The sequence below is a fragment of the Panicum virgatum genome, chromosome 8K (genome assembly GCF_016808335.1).
Source record: "Panicum virgatum strain AP13 chromosome 8K, P.virgatum_v5, whole genome shotgun sequence".
In the NCBI taxonomy this organism is placed as follows: Eukaryota; Viridiplantae; Streptophyta; class Magnoliopsida; order Poales; family Poaceae; genus Panicum; species Panicum virgatum.
The window spans coordinates 3,915,820-3,933,449 of record NC_053143.1 but is presented as its reverse complement, the minus strand read 5'-3'; the positions used below and the strand labels follow the sequence as shown (position 1 = coordinate 3,933,449).

The 17,630-nt window shown below is 46.5% G+C and overlaps 1 protein-coding gene across 1 annotated transcript; it reads left to right on the top strand.

Moving 5' to 3' along the window:
• The first annotated feature begins 7,677 nt into the window (after positions 1–7,677).
• On the top strand, positions 7,678–8,311 carry LOC120646521 (branchpoint-bridging protein-like). The gene is made up of 2 exons (XM_039923069.1): positions 7,678–7,863; positions 8,087–8,311. Exons 1-2 carry the CDS (start codon positions 7,678–7,680, stop codon positions 8,309–8,311), a joined length of 411 nt encoding a protein of 136 aa, XP_039779003.1.
• Positions 8,312–17,630: the final 9,319 nt, after the last annotated feature.

The window sequence follows — 17,630 nt, the reverse complement described above, 5'->3', positions numbered from 1 at the left end:
TCAAAACCATCGTCGGTTTAACCGGTGAGTACAACTTCTGAAATCCCTGGAAAAACCATCTCACTGGTCAATTGCACCGACGTTTCATTTCAAACAGCGTCGGTTTAACCGGTGTATTGAACTTGAAATGCCCTGGAAAAACCAACTCTGGACTAATGCACCGACGTTAATTCCAACAACATCGGTTTAACCGGTGAATAGAATCTGTCCAGACTCTGCTGACTGCGTTTAACCGACGTATAGAAAAGTGGAAGCGTCGGTTAAACCGGTGTATAGACTTTTTCTGATTTTGCCTTTTCTGATTTGAGTCTGGAGTGAAATCCAAATATTCTTGAGATATAAGTTGAAAACCACTTATTTGAACTTCTAGAAACCTGAGTGACCATAGTGTGCATCCATTTTTAAATGACCATGTCCATGCTCAAGTTACTTGACCTTAACCCCTCTTAATAGTGCGATCACTACAAAACTATAAAACCTATACTAACCTAAGTGTCCTTCTCAGCCTTATGACACTTAGGACTAGAAAGATCCTTAGTCTTGACATTTTTTTGAGTTGAATACCTTGATCGCCTTTTTGGATAACGAAATTGAGGGGCCTCTTTTGACATATGACCAAATGAGCAATAATGATCTATTAAGCTACACAAACTCATTAGTCACATTAATGGTTGTCATTAATCACGGAAACATACCTTGAGGGACTAGATGCTTACACCCCCCAAGATATATAAGGGCGGACAGGGACCCCTCCAAAAAACATCGAACAATACCAGAGGGAATACAAACCACCACACAGGACGTAGGGTATTACGCTCCGGCGGCCCGAACCTGTCTAAATCCTTGTGTTTCTTGCACCATCGCGTTCTGATCTCGGCGAGTCCCTATTCATAACCACTCTCCTCGGGATACCCCTCGGAGAACCCGACGGTAAAACACCAATAGCTGGCACCCACCGTGGGGGCCTCTCGCCAACGATCATCAGAAGAACCCGATGGCTTCTCTCGACGACAACCCGGTGCTTGAAAAAGGGACCTCCTTTCGCGTCGGCTCTTGGATCTTCGTCGCCAACGGATCAGGCGGTTTCGAAAGCCGCTCAATCAATCAAGATCCTCCAGAAGTTTCGGAAGCCGCAAAACGCCATGAATTCGACGAATTCATCGATCAACTCGAAGAAATCAGATTTTCAAACCTCAGCAATAAAGCCCGAATTCAAACCGAATTCCACGCAATCAGAACCAAAACACTCTTCGAGTTAGAGGAGGATTTGGATAAATTACTGGAAGATTCCAAGCAAAAGACTCCCATAGATGGAAAGACTCCACTTCTCAATTGCACCCACGTTGCTGAACCAAGTCTTCGGAAGAAAAAGTCAAGGATTAGCTTTAAGAAAACTACTCGCAAAAAGAAGTAGTCAAAAAACACTTTTTCAAACATCGACGATATTGATGAAAAGATCGAGCACTGCCTTCAGAAAGCTGAAGACACGTTCAACATCAACACTTCTCTCGAATAATGCTCAAACCAGTGGACTCTCAACTCTGCAGAGCTGAAACAAGATCAAGCTTTCATCGCATATCTCGAAGAATTGGATGAACCAATTTCCCCAGACGAACTAGCCGAATGGTCACACGACATCGATCTGTTCATGGAAGGATTAAGCAATCCCAACAAGCTTAAAGCTCTCTGGGAGCAGTCTAAAGCGAAGAAGCTATGGGATGACTCGCAAAGGCCACTGGACCAACAATTATCAGAAGACTCTGTTTCAATTGAACACTAGATGAGTCGCTAGTGTAACATCGTCCAAACTCCAAATTCCCCTACCCCGCAAGAAGATCACCGCATGCCGCTGATACGTTCTTCGGAAAAATGGAACAATTTGGACAAATACAACAAATTCATAAATGAACTCTCAGTTCGAATCGAAGGCGGATGGCCCCCAGCGGACCACATCCCACACGATGAAGACCTTCTGCGACACACTCTCGGATCCTCTCCCCGAGTCAAGCAAGACAAGGAAGTCTACCCGGTTTCGGACATCAAAAGAAACCGACTCGCACCACAACTCGACTCGGACAAGGAGACCGAATCCGACAAGAAGTCGACTTCTACAGTCACTATAAAAAGAGAACGGCAGTCCACAAATCGAGAAAAGAGGCAGCAACTTTCAGAAGACGAAGAACTACCATTCCAGCAAGGTCTTCCGCTCAAGGAAGACAACATCAATTCGAAAACCCGCGGCCATAATCCCGAAATTTTCATGGCTTTTCTTCCGGATACTGCAAACCAAAAAAGTGAGTACACAACACTAGAAGACTTGGACTATGATGAATTCCTCTCTAAACCGGAGATAACGGAAGCAGCAGCAGTTAGCTACGAGAATCCTCCACCAGGAATCACAGTCACCGTCCATCTAGACAACAACCCGAAGATGATCCTCAAGACAGAGCATCATCAATAATTCGGCGACTCGTTCGACTACTCCAACAGTGACTTACACAATGCCATCAACATTGGTCGCAATGCAAAAATAATCATCATCAACAAAAGAGAAGATTATGAGGAAGTCGAAGCCTACAGCCCGACATCTAATTACCAAATACCCGATATCTACGGGTACAATTCGTGAAAACGGCGTCACGACAAGGCAGCACCTCCTTCTCAATCAAAGCAGTCGACGGCTGATTCTACTCACCAGAAAATCCATTCAAGATGCTTCCTGCATCCCAAACAAAAGCACTCGAGCTTCCAATGCAGCACTCTTCGCAAAGCACTCGGAGCACCACCAACTTCTGCCAACCAAGACAACAAAAAGAAAGCTAACACGAGCAAAATCCCTTCCAATGAAGAATCAAGCATGCCAGTTACCCAAGAGAGCCATCTATTGGGCTTACCCCCGGCCTTACAACCAATAAAGGCTAGGATGGGTTTGCCCGAGCTCTGACTCAGTTCACCACTCGTGTTGACAGAAAGAAGAAACTAAAGAGAGTCATCTATTGGGCTTACCCCCGGTCTTACACCCAATAAAGTCTAGGATGGGTTCGCCCGAGCTCTGACTCGAGTCATCTATTGGGCTTACCCCCTGTCTTACATCCAATAAAGTCTAGGATGGGTTCGCCCGAGCTCTGACTCAGTTCCCAAAGCACTCATGTTGGCAGAAGACAAATACTCAAGTCGACTCTCGGCCTTTCACCCAATAAAGGCCAAGATAGATCCACCCGAGTAAAATTCCAATATAAAGAATTCGAGTGCTTCAAAATTGGATGAAAGAGAATATCTCGTTATCGGAGACATGAGCTCCACCCTCCCAAGGGGTTACTTCTTTAGGAGACTTCACTCCATCAGTTACCTCGAATACCAACCTTTCTTTGTTTACTCAGAGTCAAAGGCATGGCGAATCGAGTAACTGGGCTAAGGGACATGTGCCTTGCATCCCTAGAAACAAGTTCTCTACCACCTTCAGGATTACAACCTAAGAGACATGAGCTCCCCCTCCCCTGGGGTGGTTACTCCTTCGACTACCCCAAATACCAACATTTCTTTGTTCACTCAGAGTCAAAGGCACGGCGAATCAAGTAGTCAGGGCCTACAGCCCTAGAGACAAGTTCTCTACTCTCGTCCATGAGACAACAACTAATTCGACTACTGCGGTACTCGATCTCCGGATGGGACACACTCCCTATTTTTCTCGTCCATGAGACGACAACTCATTCGACTACTGTGGTACTCGATCTCCGGATGGGACACGCTCCCTATTTTTCTCGTCCATGGGATGACAACTCATTCGACTACTGCGATACTCGATCCCCGGATGGGACATGCTCCCTATTTTTCTCGTCCATGAGATGACGACTTATTCGACTACTGCGGTACTCGACCTTCAGAGGGACAAGCTCCCTATCTCCCAAGAGGATCCTTTCTCATCCATGAGACGACGAATTAATCAACTACTTTGGTACTCGATCTACGGACAGGATGATCTCCCTATCTTCCAAAAGGATTTCTCCATCCATGAGACAACAATTGATCGACTACTTAGGTACTCGACTCTCGGGTAACAAAATATCCCTATCTCCAGCAAGGACTTAGTCATCCAAAAGGTAACAATCCATCAACTGCTACGCACTCGACTTCGAGAAGAGAATAAGTCGACTACAACAGTACTCGAACAATCTCCCCACTTCCTACAAAGGAACTACTCGTCCACGAGACGATAAGTAAATCGATTACTATGGTACTCGAAGAAATGATTCAAGACAGCCAATGACAAGCTTCATAAAAAGGCAACCAGCCAACCGACCATCAAATAAAAGAAAAAAGTTGCTATTTATGACACATATTCTGCAGCCCCCGAGCCTTGAATTCAAATCCTTGATTTGGGGTTAAGGGTCCAGGAGAATCGTGTGACGTCCTCTTGTGATCTTTCTGAAATCGTAAGGGCTGCAGCGAATCTTCTGAAAAGGTGGAGGTGCGGTGTACTGTTTGCCCGTGGGTTCACGTGGCGAGTACTGCTGTAGAATCTTTTCTGTTTCACCCGTGAGCCCTCCTTCCTTTGGATGTCACGGGCTGAGCTATGGTTCTACTGCTTCTTCTATTTAAGCAGGGTCTGCAGCACTTGAATCCTCTTCTTGCATCTGTTCTTCTCCCTGATCTTCTTGCATCTGTTCTTCTCCCTGATACGTTTTGCAACAAAAACAATGCCATCTCTCCAGAGGCCATCAGGGGGGAGACAACCACAGTTCCCACCTGAAAAGCTTCTGACACGGCTTCCACCAGCTCTCTATCAAGACAACCAGGATGGCTACGATGTGAGGAGCAAAGGTGTCGGCCTGAGAGATAACAAGCGTTTGTGCTGCTTGCAAACACTCTTCTAGCGCCTACAAGGATGAATCGAGTACTCTCATCAGGAGGTCGAGTACTCTCTAGTGAAGAACTCCACTTGGAACCCATGGATACAACTGCAAGAATGAAGATTCAAGTGCTGCAGACCCTGCTTAAATAGAAGAAGCAGCAGAACCGCAGCTCAGCCCGTGACATCCAAAGGAAGGGAGGCTCACGGGCGAAACAGAAAAGATTCTACAGCAGTACTCGCCACGTGAACCCACGGGCAAACAGTACACCGCACCTCCACCTTTTCAGACGATTCACTGCAGCACTGACGATTTCAGAAAGATCACAAGAGGACGGCACACGATTCTCTTGGACCCTTAACCCCAAATCAAGGATTTGAATTAAAGGCTCAGGGGCTGTGGAATACGTGTCATAAACAACAATTTTTTTCGAAAAAAGTTCCAGACATCAAATAGAAGATAGAAGAACCCAAAAGACTAAGCTGATCCTTAGCCTGATTCATCGAATCAAACTAAGGCTCGGGGGCTACTCCATATGGAGCGCGAGTACATCACGCACCATATACCAAGACAGATTCGGGGCTTGAGCACCTCATAGCCTCGATGCAGCCGAAGAAGTACTCGGAAGACTACACCAAGCACTCGAGGGACTTTGAGGATGGACGACCTGTTCCAGAAGCACCCGAAGCACTCGACTACGCGAGCGGAATTCCAGAAGTTCTCGAAGTACCCGGCAGACGTCTTCAGAAGCACTCGATGCCTGCAGGACTCGACTACAAAGAGCTCGGGGGCTTGTCGGACCCAGGACAGCGGGACTGCCCATGGGCACGGAATATTCTAGAGTAGGGAGTAACGCATGGATATACCCTACCTCTTTTGTATCTACCCGAATAGGAGTAGAACTAGTCGACGTACTCGGGAACTAGCTGAACCCCTCGGACTAGGATCCTAACAAAACTCAAATAAGAATTTCCATGTAACCCTGTCCCCCCAAGATATATAAGGGCAGACAGGGACCCCTCCAAAAAAAACCAACAATACCAAAGGGAATACAAACCACCACACAAGACGTAGGGTATTACGCTCCGGCGGCCCGAACCTGTCTAAATCCTTGTGTTCCTTGCACCATCGCGTTCTGATCTCGGCGACTCCCTACTCATAACCACTCTCCTCGGGATACCCCTCAGAGAACCCGACGGTAAAACACCGATAGAGGGGCTCCTCCTGAGGAGGAGGAGGAGGAGGAGGAGCAGGAGGCGGGTGCTGAGGAGGTGGAGCAGGAGCAGGAGCAGGAGGAGGAGGAGGAGGAGGAGGAGGGGGGGTGGCCGAGGAGGAGGAGGACTTGGGCGTACCTACCGTCTGGCAGCGAGGCCCCTCGAGGCTCCCGGATCGTTCGATACCTCTAGAGCACCGACCGGTCCTCCGACCTGACGGGAAAAGGTAAGTAAGTTTAGAAGATTTTAATACGTTTCCTTTTGATATATTCAACATCACAATTGACACTAATATTATCTCTCAATAACTTATGCAGAAACTTTGTGATAGTTGTTCCAGGTGTTGCTCACAACCGCATGGCCAATGGCATCCTGGGACTGCTCTGCAAGCGACACTACCCAGGTACCATGGATATTGCTGGGGTACGTCAGCCGGCGTCTTCGTTGGGAGCACTACATCGCCGCACCGGATGCACCAGATACGGAAGGCAGGGCATTCGACAACAAGGCGCACCGGGTGTTGAGCGAACTATGGGTAAGTGTTCATGGCACTACATTTACGAATACATCATATTCATTGCACATTTTTGAAATAATGACTTTGTTCATGTTTTTGTGTAGGATTTCTACAGATGCGAGGAGGGAATGATGCCCAGAGTGATGCAGGTGGCTAGCAAAGCATGTTACAAGCTGGTGGCAGATATACTTTACGAGGCGCGCATCCAGGCCATCATCGACTACAAGGCTAAGATCAAAAAAGTAAGGATCTACAAAGGACCAGCGAGAGATATCAGACTCACCCGAGAACAGTACTTGCGGGTAAATACTCAATCTTACTTAAATCAACTATGCTCCATTTGTTCTTCTTACATGTCATAACTTGATGATGTGCAGGTGCCTCCATGGTGGATTGCCAATGATTATCTGTGCTGAGAAATGATAGTGGACTGGTGGTACTCGCAAGAATGGCTGGAGATGCACGAGGCTGCCCGGCAGCGGCGTTTGATGATGCCAGGTGCATCGCACCATCAGGGCAACCGTAACCTCAAGGCGTACGCAGCTAGATATGTATGTGAATTAATTTCTTTATTCTAACACTTAATTCTGCATAATTTCTAATCATCTTCCTTTTTTCGTTGTCGGCATCACATGGTGGTGTGCCTTGCACCCAAGTCCAGGCATACTATTTGGCCCACAAAGGGAAGACGACGTCCGATGTCACCTTCAACCCGCAAGATCCGCCCGAAGCGTACAGCAACGCAAGCGTCCGCAGCCGCCTCAGTGGGTACACCTCGATGGCACAAAGTTCATGGGCCGGAGTTTGATGTGATCAATGAGCCCATTGATGGAGAAGTCCTCATGAGGGCGGGAGGAGGCAAGAAGCATGGACGGTACTGGTTTGGCGATAGCTTAATCGACACAGCGACTACTCCCACTCTCTCGCAGATTCGAGCCAGGAGTACCAGCTCAAGCCCAGCCATACGCCCACGGCCAGACACTACATAGACTCAGATTGAGGCTGTCAAGGTTATTTCTGTTTCATCCATCGTTCCTCCATTTTTACATATGTTTACTTTGAATTCTAACCATGGGATCAAATCCTTTAGGCCTAGATGGAAGCAGCCTTTCAAGCACGGCAGGAGGCGGTAGAGGAGAGGTGGCGGGCCGAGCGGGACGAGATGCAGCAAAAATTGGATCAAGCTCTAACATTTATGCAAAGCCTGAGCTCGGCGATGGGTGTTTTGCCTCCACAATTCCCTCCGGCCCCACTTGCTCGTCAGGCAGAAACTCCTCCTACCGTAAGTGGCTTTGATTCCTATCGAGTTTCATTCATCTTAGTGACTTACCATTAATCTAGAATGACTTAGAAATAATGCCTTATGATACATCTACAATGACTTATAACTTAGGCTAATGCTTGTAGTTTTATTCTTATGTAACTCAATTCTTATGCCTAAGTTTGAATGCTGGTAACTCAATTCTTATGTAACACATGCCATATATATATTCGTTTATGTGCAGAATCAGTCGGCGGCATTCAATGATGGGCCAGTAAATCCTGACTTCTCGCCTCCGGTGCAACAGCCTCAGCAGCCTCAGCAATTTGTGTGGCCACCACCTCAATGGGTGGCTTGGATTCAGCAGCAGCAACACCCACCACCACCACCGCAGCAAGGTTGGTCGCAGATGCCTACATGGCCGCAGTCGTCGATGTGGCCGCCGCACCCGCCGCCGTCGGCCTCGTGAGTTACGTTGTATGGACTTGCTTTATACCACTTGTATGAATTTGTATGAACTTGATTTGTATGAACTTGTATGGACTCGACCAGTACTTGTGGTTGTCGATAACAAAACTTTATTTGTATTTGTGTATCAAATGCTTGTAATGCTTATTTGGATACATAAAATAATCATTGTGATATATATGAAATGCTTGAGGTACCATATACATAATCAACAAACAAAAAAAATTGAATCAGGGACCTTTGCCATGTGCAAAAACCATGCCACACGGCAAAGGAACCAATCTTTGACGTGTGCAAAAGCCAAGGCACACGGCAAAGATTTGAACTTTCCCATGTGCCATGTCGGCAGGGCACACGGCAAAGGACTCGCCACGTCATCGTTCCTGGGTGGCGACTTTTTTTTGTCGTGGGCCGAGAGTTGCACACGGCAAACCCTTTGCCGTGTGTCCGATATATAGCACACGGCAAAGACCGGCTTTGCCGATGCCTGGTTGCCGTGTGGGCTTTGCCGTGTGCGGCACATGGCAAACCAGCCCGGCAAACGCCTGGTTTGCCGTACTGAATCCTACTGTATAGTATTCTGCACTTCTGCAGAATCTTACTTGTGTTTCCGAGTTACAAACATGGACTACCTCAACATAGCTAAACATGATTTTTTTAAGAGAAACTACGGCAGGCAAGAAGCCGGCTCGGCCAGTCAACATATGTTGAGAGCTTACCTTTTCTGTTAGCCTACTAATAATGCTACTAAAACAAATCGCAAGTCAACCATAATCAACTTCGAAATAGCCCAGGCATGCAGAGTTGCAGACCGATCGGGTGGTGACGCTCTGGGTCCGTGTTGAGCCTCGACGGTATAAGGGCAACTCTAACTGAGCTCTCATCCAGATTCCAGCCCTCTACTTCCCTTCCCACTCCAACCGAACTCTTATATACCTCCCTATATCTTCACTACCTCTTTTTGAATTGATATCATGTAACTAACGATCGTAGCACTATATAAGCAAAATGGTGTTTACTAGAAATAATGATTGTCTCAATGAATATATTTCGAACTAATAATTTTTGAATGGGATTTGGGTGCCTCTCCGACCCCTCTGGCGCAGCCTTTGGGCGCCACCACCCAACTGCGGCGCCGGCCACTGCGTTGCTGGCCTCGGGCGCCGGCGGCCTAGTGCGCCACCGGCCTCGGGCATGGCCACGAGGTGGGGGCACCGCTGGCCCAATCGGGCGCGGCCCCAAGCAGGGCGCCGCCGGCCCCCTCGGCCACAGCCGTAGGCTAGGCACTGCCGGCGCGGATGCCTCCCCCCCGCTAGATCTACAGGTAGGTAATAGTTCCTCTCTCTCCCCAAGACTCCATGACCACCGAAGATGACTACCGGAGATGAGAAATAGAAGTACATACCGCGTGAAGAGCGTCGACGGCGTGGGGAAAGCTCCGCGGAAGCGCAGGAGGACCGGCCGTTGCCGCCATCACCGGATGAGAGCTCGAAAGAGGAGCTCCTACGAATGAGAGTCCAGCGGGGGAAATGAAGTCGCCTCGTCCGTGGGGGTCGGGACGAGAGACCGGTTGGAGGGCGTCGTTTCAACTCTCAAAGATATGGTAGGAGTCCAGAAACGGTCTCGGTTGGAGTTTCCCTAAGGTCCGGATGCTGCCTTGTCGGGCTGGCCCAAATAAATAGGCCCAGCGCGGTAGCCAGGGTGCGGAGCATGTTTTACCTTTATAGTCTTTATTTGGACAAGAAGGCATCAAATGCTGCTCTGATATGGCGATAATATCAAGAGCGAGTGAAATAGTCTTATAATGTTACCGCTATACTTTCTAATATTCATGTAATTTTATTTATCTTTGTGCAGTATTTGTATCAGATCATGACAAAGTAACTGAAGCTGAAAACCATAGTTTGAGGACTAAATTGGCCCAAAAAAAAGTACAGGGACGAACTTGACCCTTTGCCAAGAGTTCAGGAATGATTTTGCTTATTTTGCCTTTATTTAATTATCTATAAATGGTCTTGTGAGTGACATCTACAACTCTCCTAACTTGGTATGAACCAACTTTTGTTTGTAGAAAAAAGTCCAATTTACTCCCTTTCAAGTATAGCCAAAGTCTGAATAACCTCATACACTATAACTTGGTTCAATTTACCCCCTAAACAATGTCATTGACTCATGTAAGCCCCACACGTCAGTGAGATAACGATGGTATATATCTAACTTTGGGATCTTTTAGTGGTACAAATCCAAATTTCTCTTTAGTTTATTTTACCTATAATACAATTTGTATTTTTTTATTTCTATATACACAAGATGAATTTTAATTTCAAATTTTGCAGGATAGTAGTGGACATCACAATTCATATTATTATCATTTTTCATCCTTATTTTTCATATAATTTTGTACTCTAATGATTAATTTGTTATTAAATATCCTAACCTGTCAAAGTAATAATAAAATTATGATGTATTTTTTCTAACATATGTCATGATGTGTACTATCATCTTGTAAAATTTCAATAAAAAAACTTCAGCAGACCGGAGTGAAACTCAGCAGACCTCCTCTGTTTCTCTAGATCGCTCTCCCTACCCCAATCCTTTCCTGTTCCTGTAGCCTCCAATCGTTCGATCTCGTGCCATCTCCCATCCCCAATCCTTCCCTGCCTCCCCACGCCCATTCCTTGTTCTCTCCCCGATCCATCGCGGTGCCCTGTTTCGCGTTGGAGAGGGTCAAGGTGGAGATGGATCCACCCCCAAGTACCGGGGTGGCAGCGGCGAGGACATGTGGTCCGATGCCATCGAGCAGACAGTGGTTGTAATCCACATGGTGCTCCACGTTCTTCCCCCTCCATATCGCTTTGGCCGGAGCGGAGGATGACCTACGATAAGGATGATCCTATTGTGCTTGCCCTCTTCTATCAAGGGATCTGCAGAGACAACACCTTTGACCAGTACACCGACCTGTTATTGCACTAGAAGCAGAAAAAGGCATGGAGGAGCGCCCCTCCCCCAGCTCCATGATGCATGATTCCTTGCCTCTAGGGCCTCATTTCCCATTTGCCTTCTTTAAATGGGGGCCGAGCAGGGGCTCCTCACCGCCCTAGACTCTAGGCCCGAGCAGAAAGATAGGGGCCTCCTTCTCTACTTCGACTTCAGTGAGGTGATGGCCTGTCACCTGCTTGCACCTCGACGCCTCCACGTTCCCGGCGCACGAGCGCCTACGCCGGTAGGTCATCCTTCTACGGCAAAGTAGGTAGAGGAATTGATCTTGTTGAATCTCATTGGGTTGGTGGACACAGAGGCCCCTCCATCACCTCCGCAGTTGCCAGCTCAACCACCTGGAGCACAGCTTCCTCAACATTAGGGAGTGTCTCGTCCTAGTGATGAAGGATGCCAAGGTGAAAGACCACCCCTGGTCCTCCCTGACAGACCTTGCCTTGACGGCATGCATGGCTTTGCATCGGGTGTTGCGCCGTCACCAAAGGCTGCAACAACCAAAGATTGTACATTGCCTCTCCAGGCTTGATTTCAGTTCGGCTTTGGCACTGCACAGTGACCCACAAGCTCATCTTTGGGTGCGCACCGGCGCTGACACACTTGCCTTGTGGGTGGTACCTGCACCAAGATAGTGGCGGCGGAGGGTTCGTTCCGACCCGCTACAGATTGAGACTAGTTACTATTGCAGCTTGAGGATGATTGACAAGTTGAACATGCAACAACAAGATATATGCTAAGGACTGTCAACAAACTTTCTGACGTCGTTGCCATAGAACGTACCAATACTAATTTAGCATTTTGTTTAGTTATACATTTTCCACACATCCATATATAGAGTCATCTCCTAGTTATCCGGCAGTTCTATTACATGAGTATTTCGAACCCCCTTGATCTTGTCATCCTATTTTTTTTATGGCTGTGAGATCTATCTCGGTCTTATAACTGTGGTTATTGCACAAACTTTCTCTAAAAGAAAGGACAAAAGTCCTTATATTCACTTTTAGTAATTCGAGCAAAATAGATCTATGCTAACTATTTACGAGGACGGATCGAATGCTATAGTGCCCATTATCAATATTAGGTACGGGTGAACTTCTCGACTGCTCCTACAAAGAAAAACAAGGAGCTCCTACAAATTATTTCTATAGTAGTGCTCCGTGAATTCATGAGGGAGTGGACAAATAATCGGATCTTTCATAAAAAGAGTGGACAAATAGTCTCCATGAGGGAATATATAAAACTGCAAATAGAACAAGAAATAGAAAAATCAAGATCTTGAAGCAATAATGGTTAATCTTCTAGAGTGTTCTCCACCATGCAAGAAGAAGATATTTCCCATGGAGAACAGTAGAATTAGTAATAAAGAAAATGTAATAAATATTAAAATATCTAGGAATTCTAGACACTTATTTCACTACCATGGTCCCCATTAGCCTATATCAAACTTTGATGCCAACTATTAACCAAAGTTAAAAGTGTATATCAATGGCATATAAAAAACAAACAGCTGAAAGAAGATGTCAAAAAGATAGAGGGTCAATAAGCTAGCATTTTCGTTTTGGTATAATAGAATAAACGAAGTTTGTCGGTGCTCTTATTTTAATGTGATAGGCATAGTCTAGCAGAAATTAACTAGTAGTCCAAAACAAGTGTAAATAGCAACAGTCATTAGATTAAATTTAATTTAACATGAGTGTAAATAGGAAAGAGCTAGTAACACTATCAGCATAATATTATCAGTTCCAGTCAAGGCTATAGACTTGGTCTTAGAAGTTGCTTGGAAGTTGAAAGTGCTGAAAGACCCATAAAATTGTGCTTGATAAGCTGGTTTGCTAGACTAATTATCATCATCTGACCACTTCCATTTGATTTGAGCAAGAATTGAGCAAATCTTTAACATTGAAGTTCTGCCCTCCATTAGGAGCTTTGACATCTCAGAACACACCTCCATGCTAGGAGCCTGATCACTCTAAATTTGTAAGATTCTAACAATGCAGCAGTTCATGGCAGGGAAAGTTGAGGCCACCTTTGTAGCAGAGGTTCTCGTCGTTGCTCGTTTCCTGATCTCATTGATGGTGGAACTGTGCCCTAAGTCGCCACAATAGTTGTCCCAACTTCTTTCACACATGTGACCAAGCGTCCAGGGCATGCGGCATACTGGTGGTTTAGACTTTAGACTAGTAAGGTCTGTCAGTTTAGACTGTTTAGTTTTTTGCCAAATGGTTACTGTTCATATCCTTGTCTACTTACTAACAAAATGTTGGTAGTTGTTACAAAAGTGTTATCTATAGCAATACATTTAGATTAGAAAATTAAAGTGTTAAGTATGGCAATACATTTAGATTAGAAAATTAACCAGGCTCGTTATAAAATTAAGGGCGATGGCATGGCAGCTGAGGGATGGAAAACAGATGGCAATGAAGCGAAGAGCCTCGCTGGTGTAGGTCTCCGCTATCGCATCATATCCTGCGGTGCAAAAAAAAGAAAGATTTTAAAGATTATTAAGTCCTGATACGTACAGGGTCCCAAATATAAACAAAGAGGTTTTAAGATCCCATCCAATAAACTAGAGGAAGAGGATAGCGGGAGCCGGCGCCGGCGCTCATGGAGACGCGCGGAAATGTCGGGGCTTCTCCGACTTCAATCCTGACACCAGCTGGCTTGCCGTGACACACCCAGAACCCGACTCCAACTGCAACTCATCTCGTTCAATAAAACCCAAGCTCCGTGATGCTGCTGCTTCTGGTGTAACAGATCGTCAAGACTCAAGACCCTGCAGCCTCGCGCGCGCACCTCGTCAAGTTTACATCTACCGCCCACGAGATGGCTCCTGATGATGCCGCCGCCGATGCTGCAGCGCCGGCAAAGGCCGGTTCGGATGCGGACGCCGCCGCATCGTCGGCGAAAAGGGACGACGCGGTTGTTCCATCCTCTGGAGAGATGCGCCCCCCGTGCGGCAGACGCCTGCGTGCACGTCCTGGGCGTCGCCGAGCTGTGACCGGAACTGTCCCGCAGCGTGGCGGCGGCCAAAGGGAAGAAGGCGCTGGCAGCCTCTTCCTCCACCGCTGCCGCTGCTCCAAACCCCATGGCTGCGCTCCGTGAACAGGTAATGGTGCGTTTGTTTTCTATGGGTCCGTGAACAGGTACTGATGACAACACATCAGTGAAAGCATGCATGATCAAGCATATGTCAGTTGTTACTATGTTTATCGTTATAAATTTTCTTCCAAATGTAACAATACATTTTCAACTAAGCAGATAATGATCCAATGTGTTCCGTAGGGTGTCAACTTCAGCACTACAGGATTAATTACCAGAAATAGAGGATTGCAAGCTGCCATAAAATGCTATAGGAGTATTGCAAGTCGGATGTTGTACCATTTATAACGCTCAATGCGACCTTTTTTTTTTTGCATATGATACTTTGGTTGGAGCACTGCATACGTTGTGGTACCTTTAGTTTTGTTGCATTTGTACCTGATTTTGTATCTACTTGTACAAGAAGATTCAGATGATTAATTGAGTATTTGTTTTCTGGAATTGAAACATCCACACAAGTTAGCGTTGGGCACGGTGGCTCCATTTAAGCAACGTTTTCCCTTTTTTATTTTTTATTAGAACAACATTTGAGTAACCTTGGAGCTATGAGGCATGACGCAGAGGGACCAACAGAAGGTTATGCATTGCCTGAAGGACATGCACACGAAGTCACAAACCTAGACAGTCAGCGATTGACAATGAGGTCAACTTTAGCGTCATTCTCTCTGGTTAGACAGTGCCGGCCCTAGGATTTGGGAGGCCCCCTGGCGAACTCGTCGCAAATGGCCTTTCTAAAGTCTAGACCTTATATAAAATCTTATGACCTCGAAGATGACCGTGAGCGGCGAGCGCTCCACGAGACGCGACAAGCCGCCGATGCGATCGCGATGCGGATGCTGACCGCGAGCGGCGAGCGCTCCGCAAGACTGCGATGATTTGGCTTCCGCGATTCCTCCGACGACAGTTCGAGGCCTCTTAGTCTTTGGGTTGGGCTATACTCTGTAGCTACGTATACATAATACTCCCTCCAGGTTGGTAAAGGAAGTCATTTCGGACATTGACACGGTCTACAAAACAACTTTGATCACTATCTTTTTGCCATAAATAATTTATAAAATATAGTCAATATATACTTCTACGAAATTGCATTTTAAAATGAATCTACTTATATCGCTTTCATATTTTCAAACTCAACCCAATAGAATTTATTTATAGTCAAAGTTTAAATGTTTAACTTAAAGACAAACTTAAAACGACTTCCCTTACCGATACGGAGGGAGTACATAACATACCTGGACTTGGGCCCCCTCCTGGCTTGGGCCCTCGGCCCTCGCACATGCTGCCCTACCCCTAGGGCCGGCACTGAGTAGAGATACATACGCTTACAAACATGTACACACTCACTTCTATAAAAACATACACGCATATGAGCACCGCCGAGAGTCTATATCAGTTTTCAGAATAAAGAAGGCAGAGGAAAAGCGGGGAAAAGCATCTTACTTTTACTAATTGGAGGCTCCTGTCAAGCCTCCGCGTGAAGCCACCTAGGATCCTAGGTGGACACTCTACAAAAATAGATAAATTCTAGAAATTCTCACAAAAATCTGAAACATTCGGCCCTCTATCTATCACTCTAATTATAATAGCCATTGGATTTATTAGCTCTCCTAATAAATTGTCCACCTCTGCTATTTTGAAAATAGAATAAAGTAACCCCTAAATATGTATCTAAATTACCCACTACTCTTCATGTAAATTACCCACCTATGCCATTATAAAAATAATAAAAATAACCCCTTAAATTTGCATATAAATTATCCAATTATGTCACTATTAAAAATTAAAATAACCCCTAAATATAAATCTAAATTATATAGTTATAATAAAATATTAAGGTTTATAAATATAAAATTCTAAATTACTATTTCTATCATTATTAATATGTTAGTTATATAAAATATGTTGATGATATGTATCACCATACATTTATGTATGATGAAAGAAATAAGAATATCAATTCACAAATAAATGATTCAATTAAATATATATTAAACTTATACGGAGGTGTGGTGCAAAATAAAATCTATTGCAAGTAAATAATGATAAATATATATTTTAGAGCATGTGTTAGAATATTTAATTAATGAAAGAGGACTTGAGATAGATAATTATAATTATTAGCTATAAATATTATTTTTATATTAATTTTGCCCGTGCGGGAGCATGGGTTGATAGGCTAGTAGTCACACTTGCAGTACCAGAATATAAATTTCACCTCAAATTAATTTTGGACCTACAAATTCGTAGGGCCAGCACCTTGATCCAGTGGGGCGAATCCGTGAACGCTGCGGGGAAGAGTACGGGGAACCGATTCCGAGTCGGTGCCCGAGGCAAACCCCGAGAAGGCGCGTCATCCACTGATCATGTCGGATTCCGTGGCAGCGTGTTCGGACTGGCGCGCACCTATATATATCTCGACTCGATGCCTCAATTTCCCATCAGATCCTCAACCCCGGCCGATCTCCCAACTCCGGCTGCTCCTCTGCTTCCTCTCTGCGGGCGCTTCAGGCCGGGCGGCGCGTCTCCCTGCGGCCTCGATCCATGGCGATACCTGTTGCGCGCGTGCACCTCGCCATGGCGCACGCGGCTCTTCCCGGGCTGCTCCCGACCCCGCCCAAGTGCATGATGCTGCCGCTGCTCCCGGCGCCGCCGTGCGCCGTCATCCTCCCTAACAATTGGCAACCGCGCCGGCCCAGCCGCGCCGACGCCGCGGGGAGGTGGGACGCGCACAAGACCAAACCAGCCGGCAGCCCGGCGTCGTCGTCGTCCTCAGGTGACCGCGCGAGCAGCAACGGGATCAGCCGCGCGGACTCCGATGAGAGGTGGGACGCGCACAAGAAGCCTGCGAGCCCAGCGTCGTCGTCCTCGGCGATCAGCAACAAGACGAAGACGTGGCGCGTCAGCAGGCGCCCCAATGGCCAAAGGTCGTCGTCGTCCGCCGAGCGCTGGGACGCGCAGAAGAAGCCTCAGGCGCCGCAGCCGGCCGACGAGCTCGACGACGGCGAGAGCAGCACCGGGAGCAACGACGTGGAGTCGTTTATGCCGCCGCGGTCATTCTACGCTGGACCGGGCTTCATCACCTCGCCGGAGCCGAGCATGCTTCCCAAACCATCGTTCATGATCCGTGTTGCCTAGCAACCGTTAGCAGCAATTAGTACGTGACAAAGCTGATGGTGCTAGAATCAGAAAGTTCTATTGCAACTTGTACTCGCCTGTAAAGCCGATCG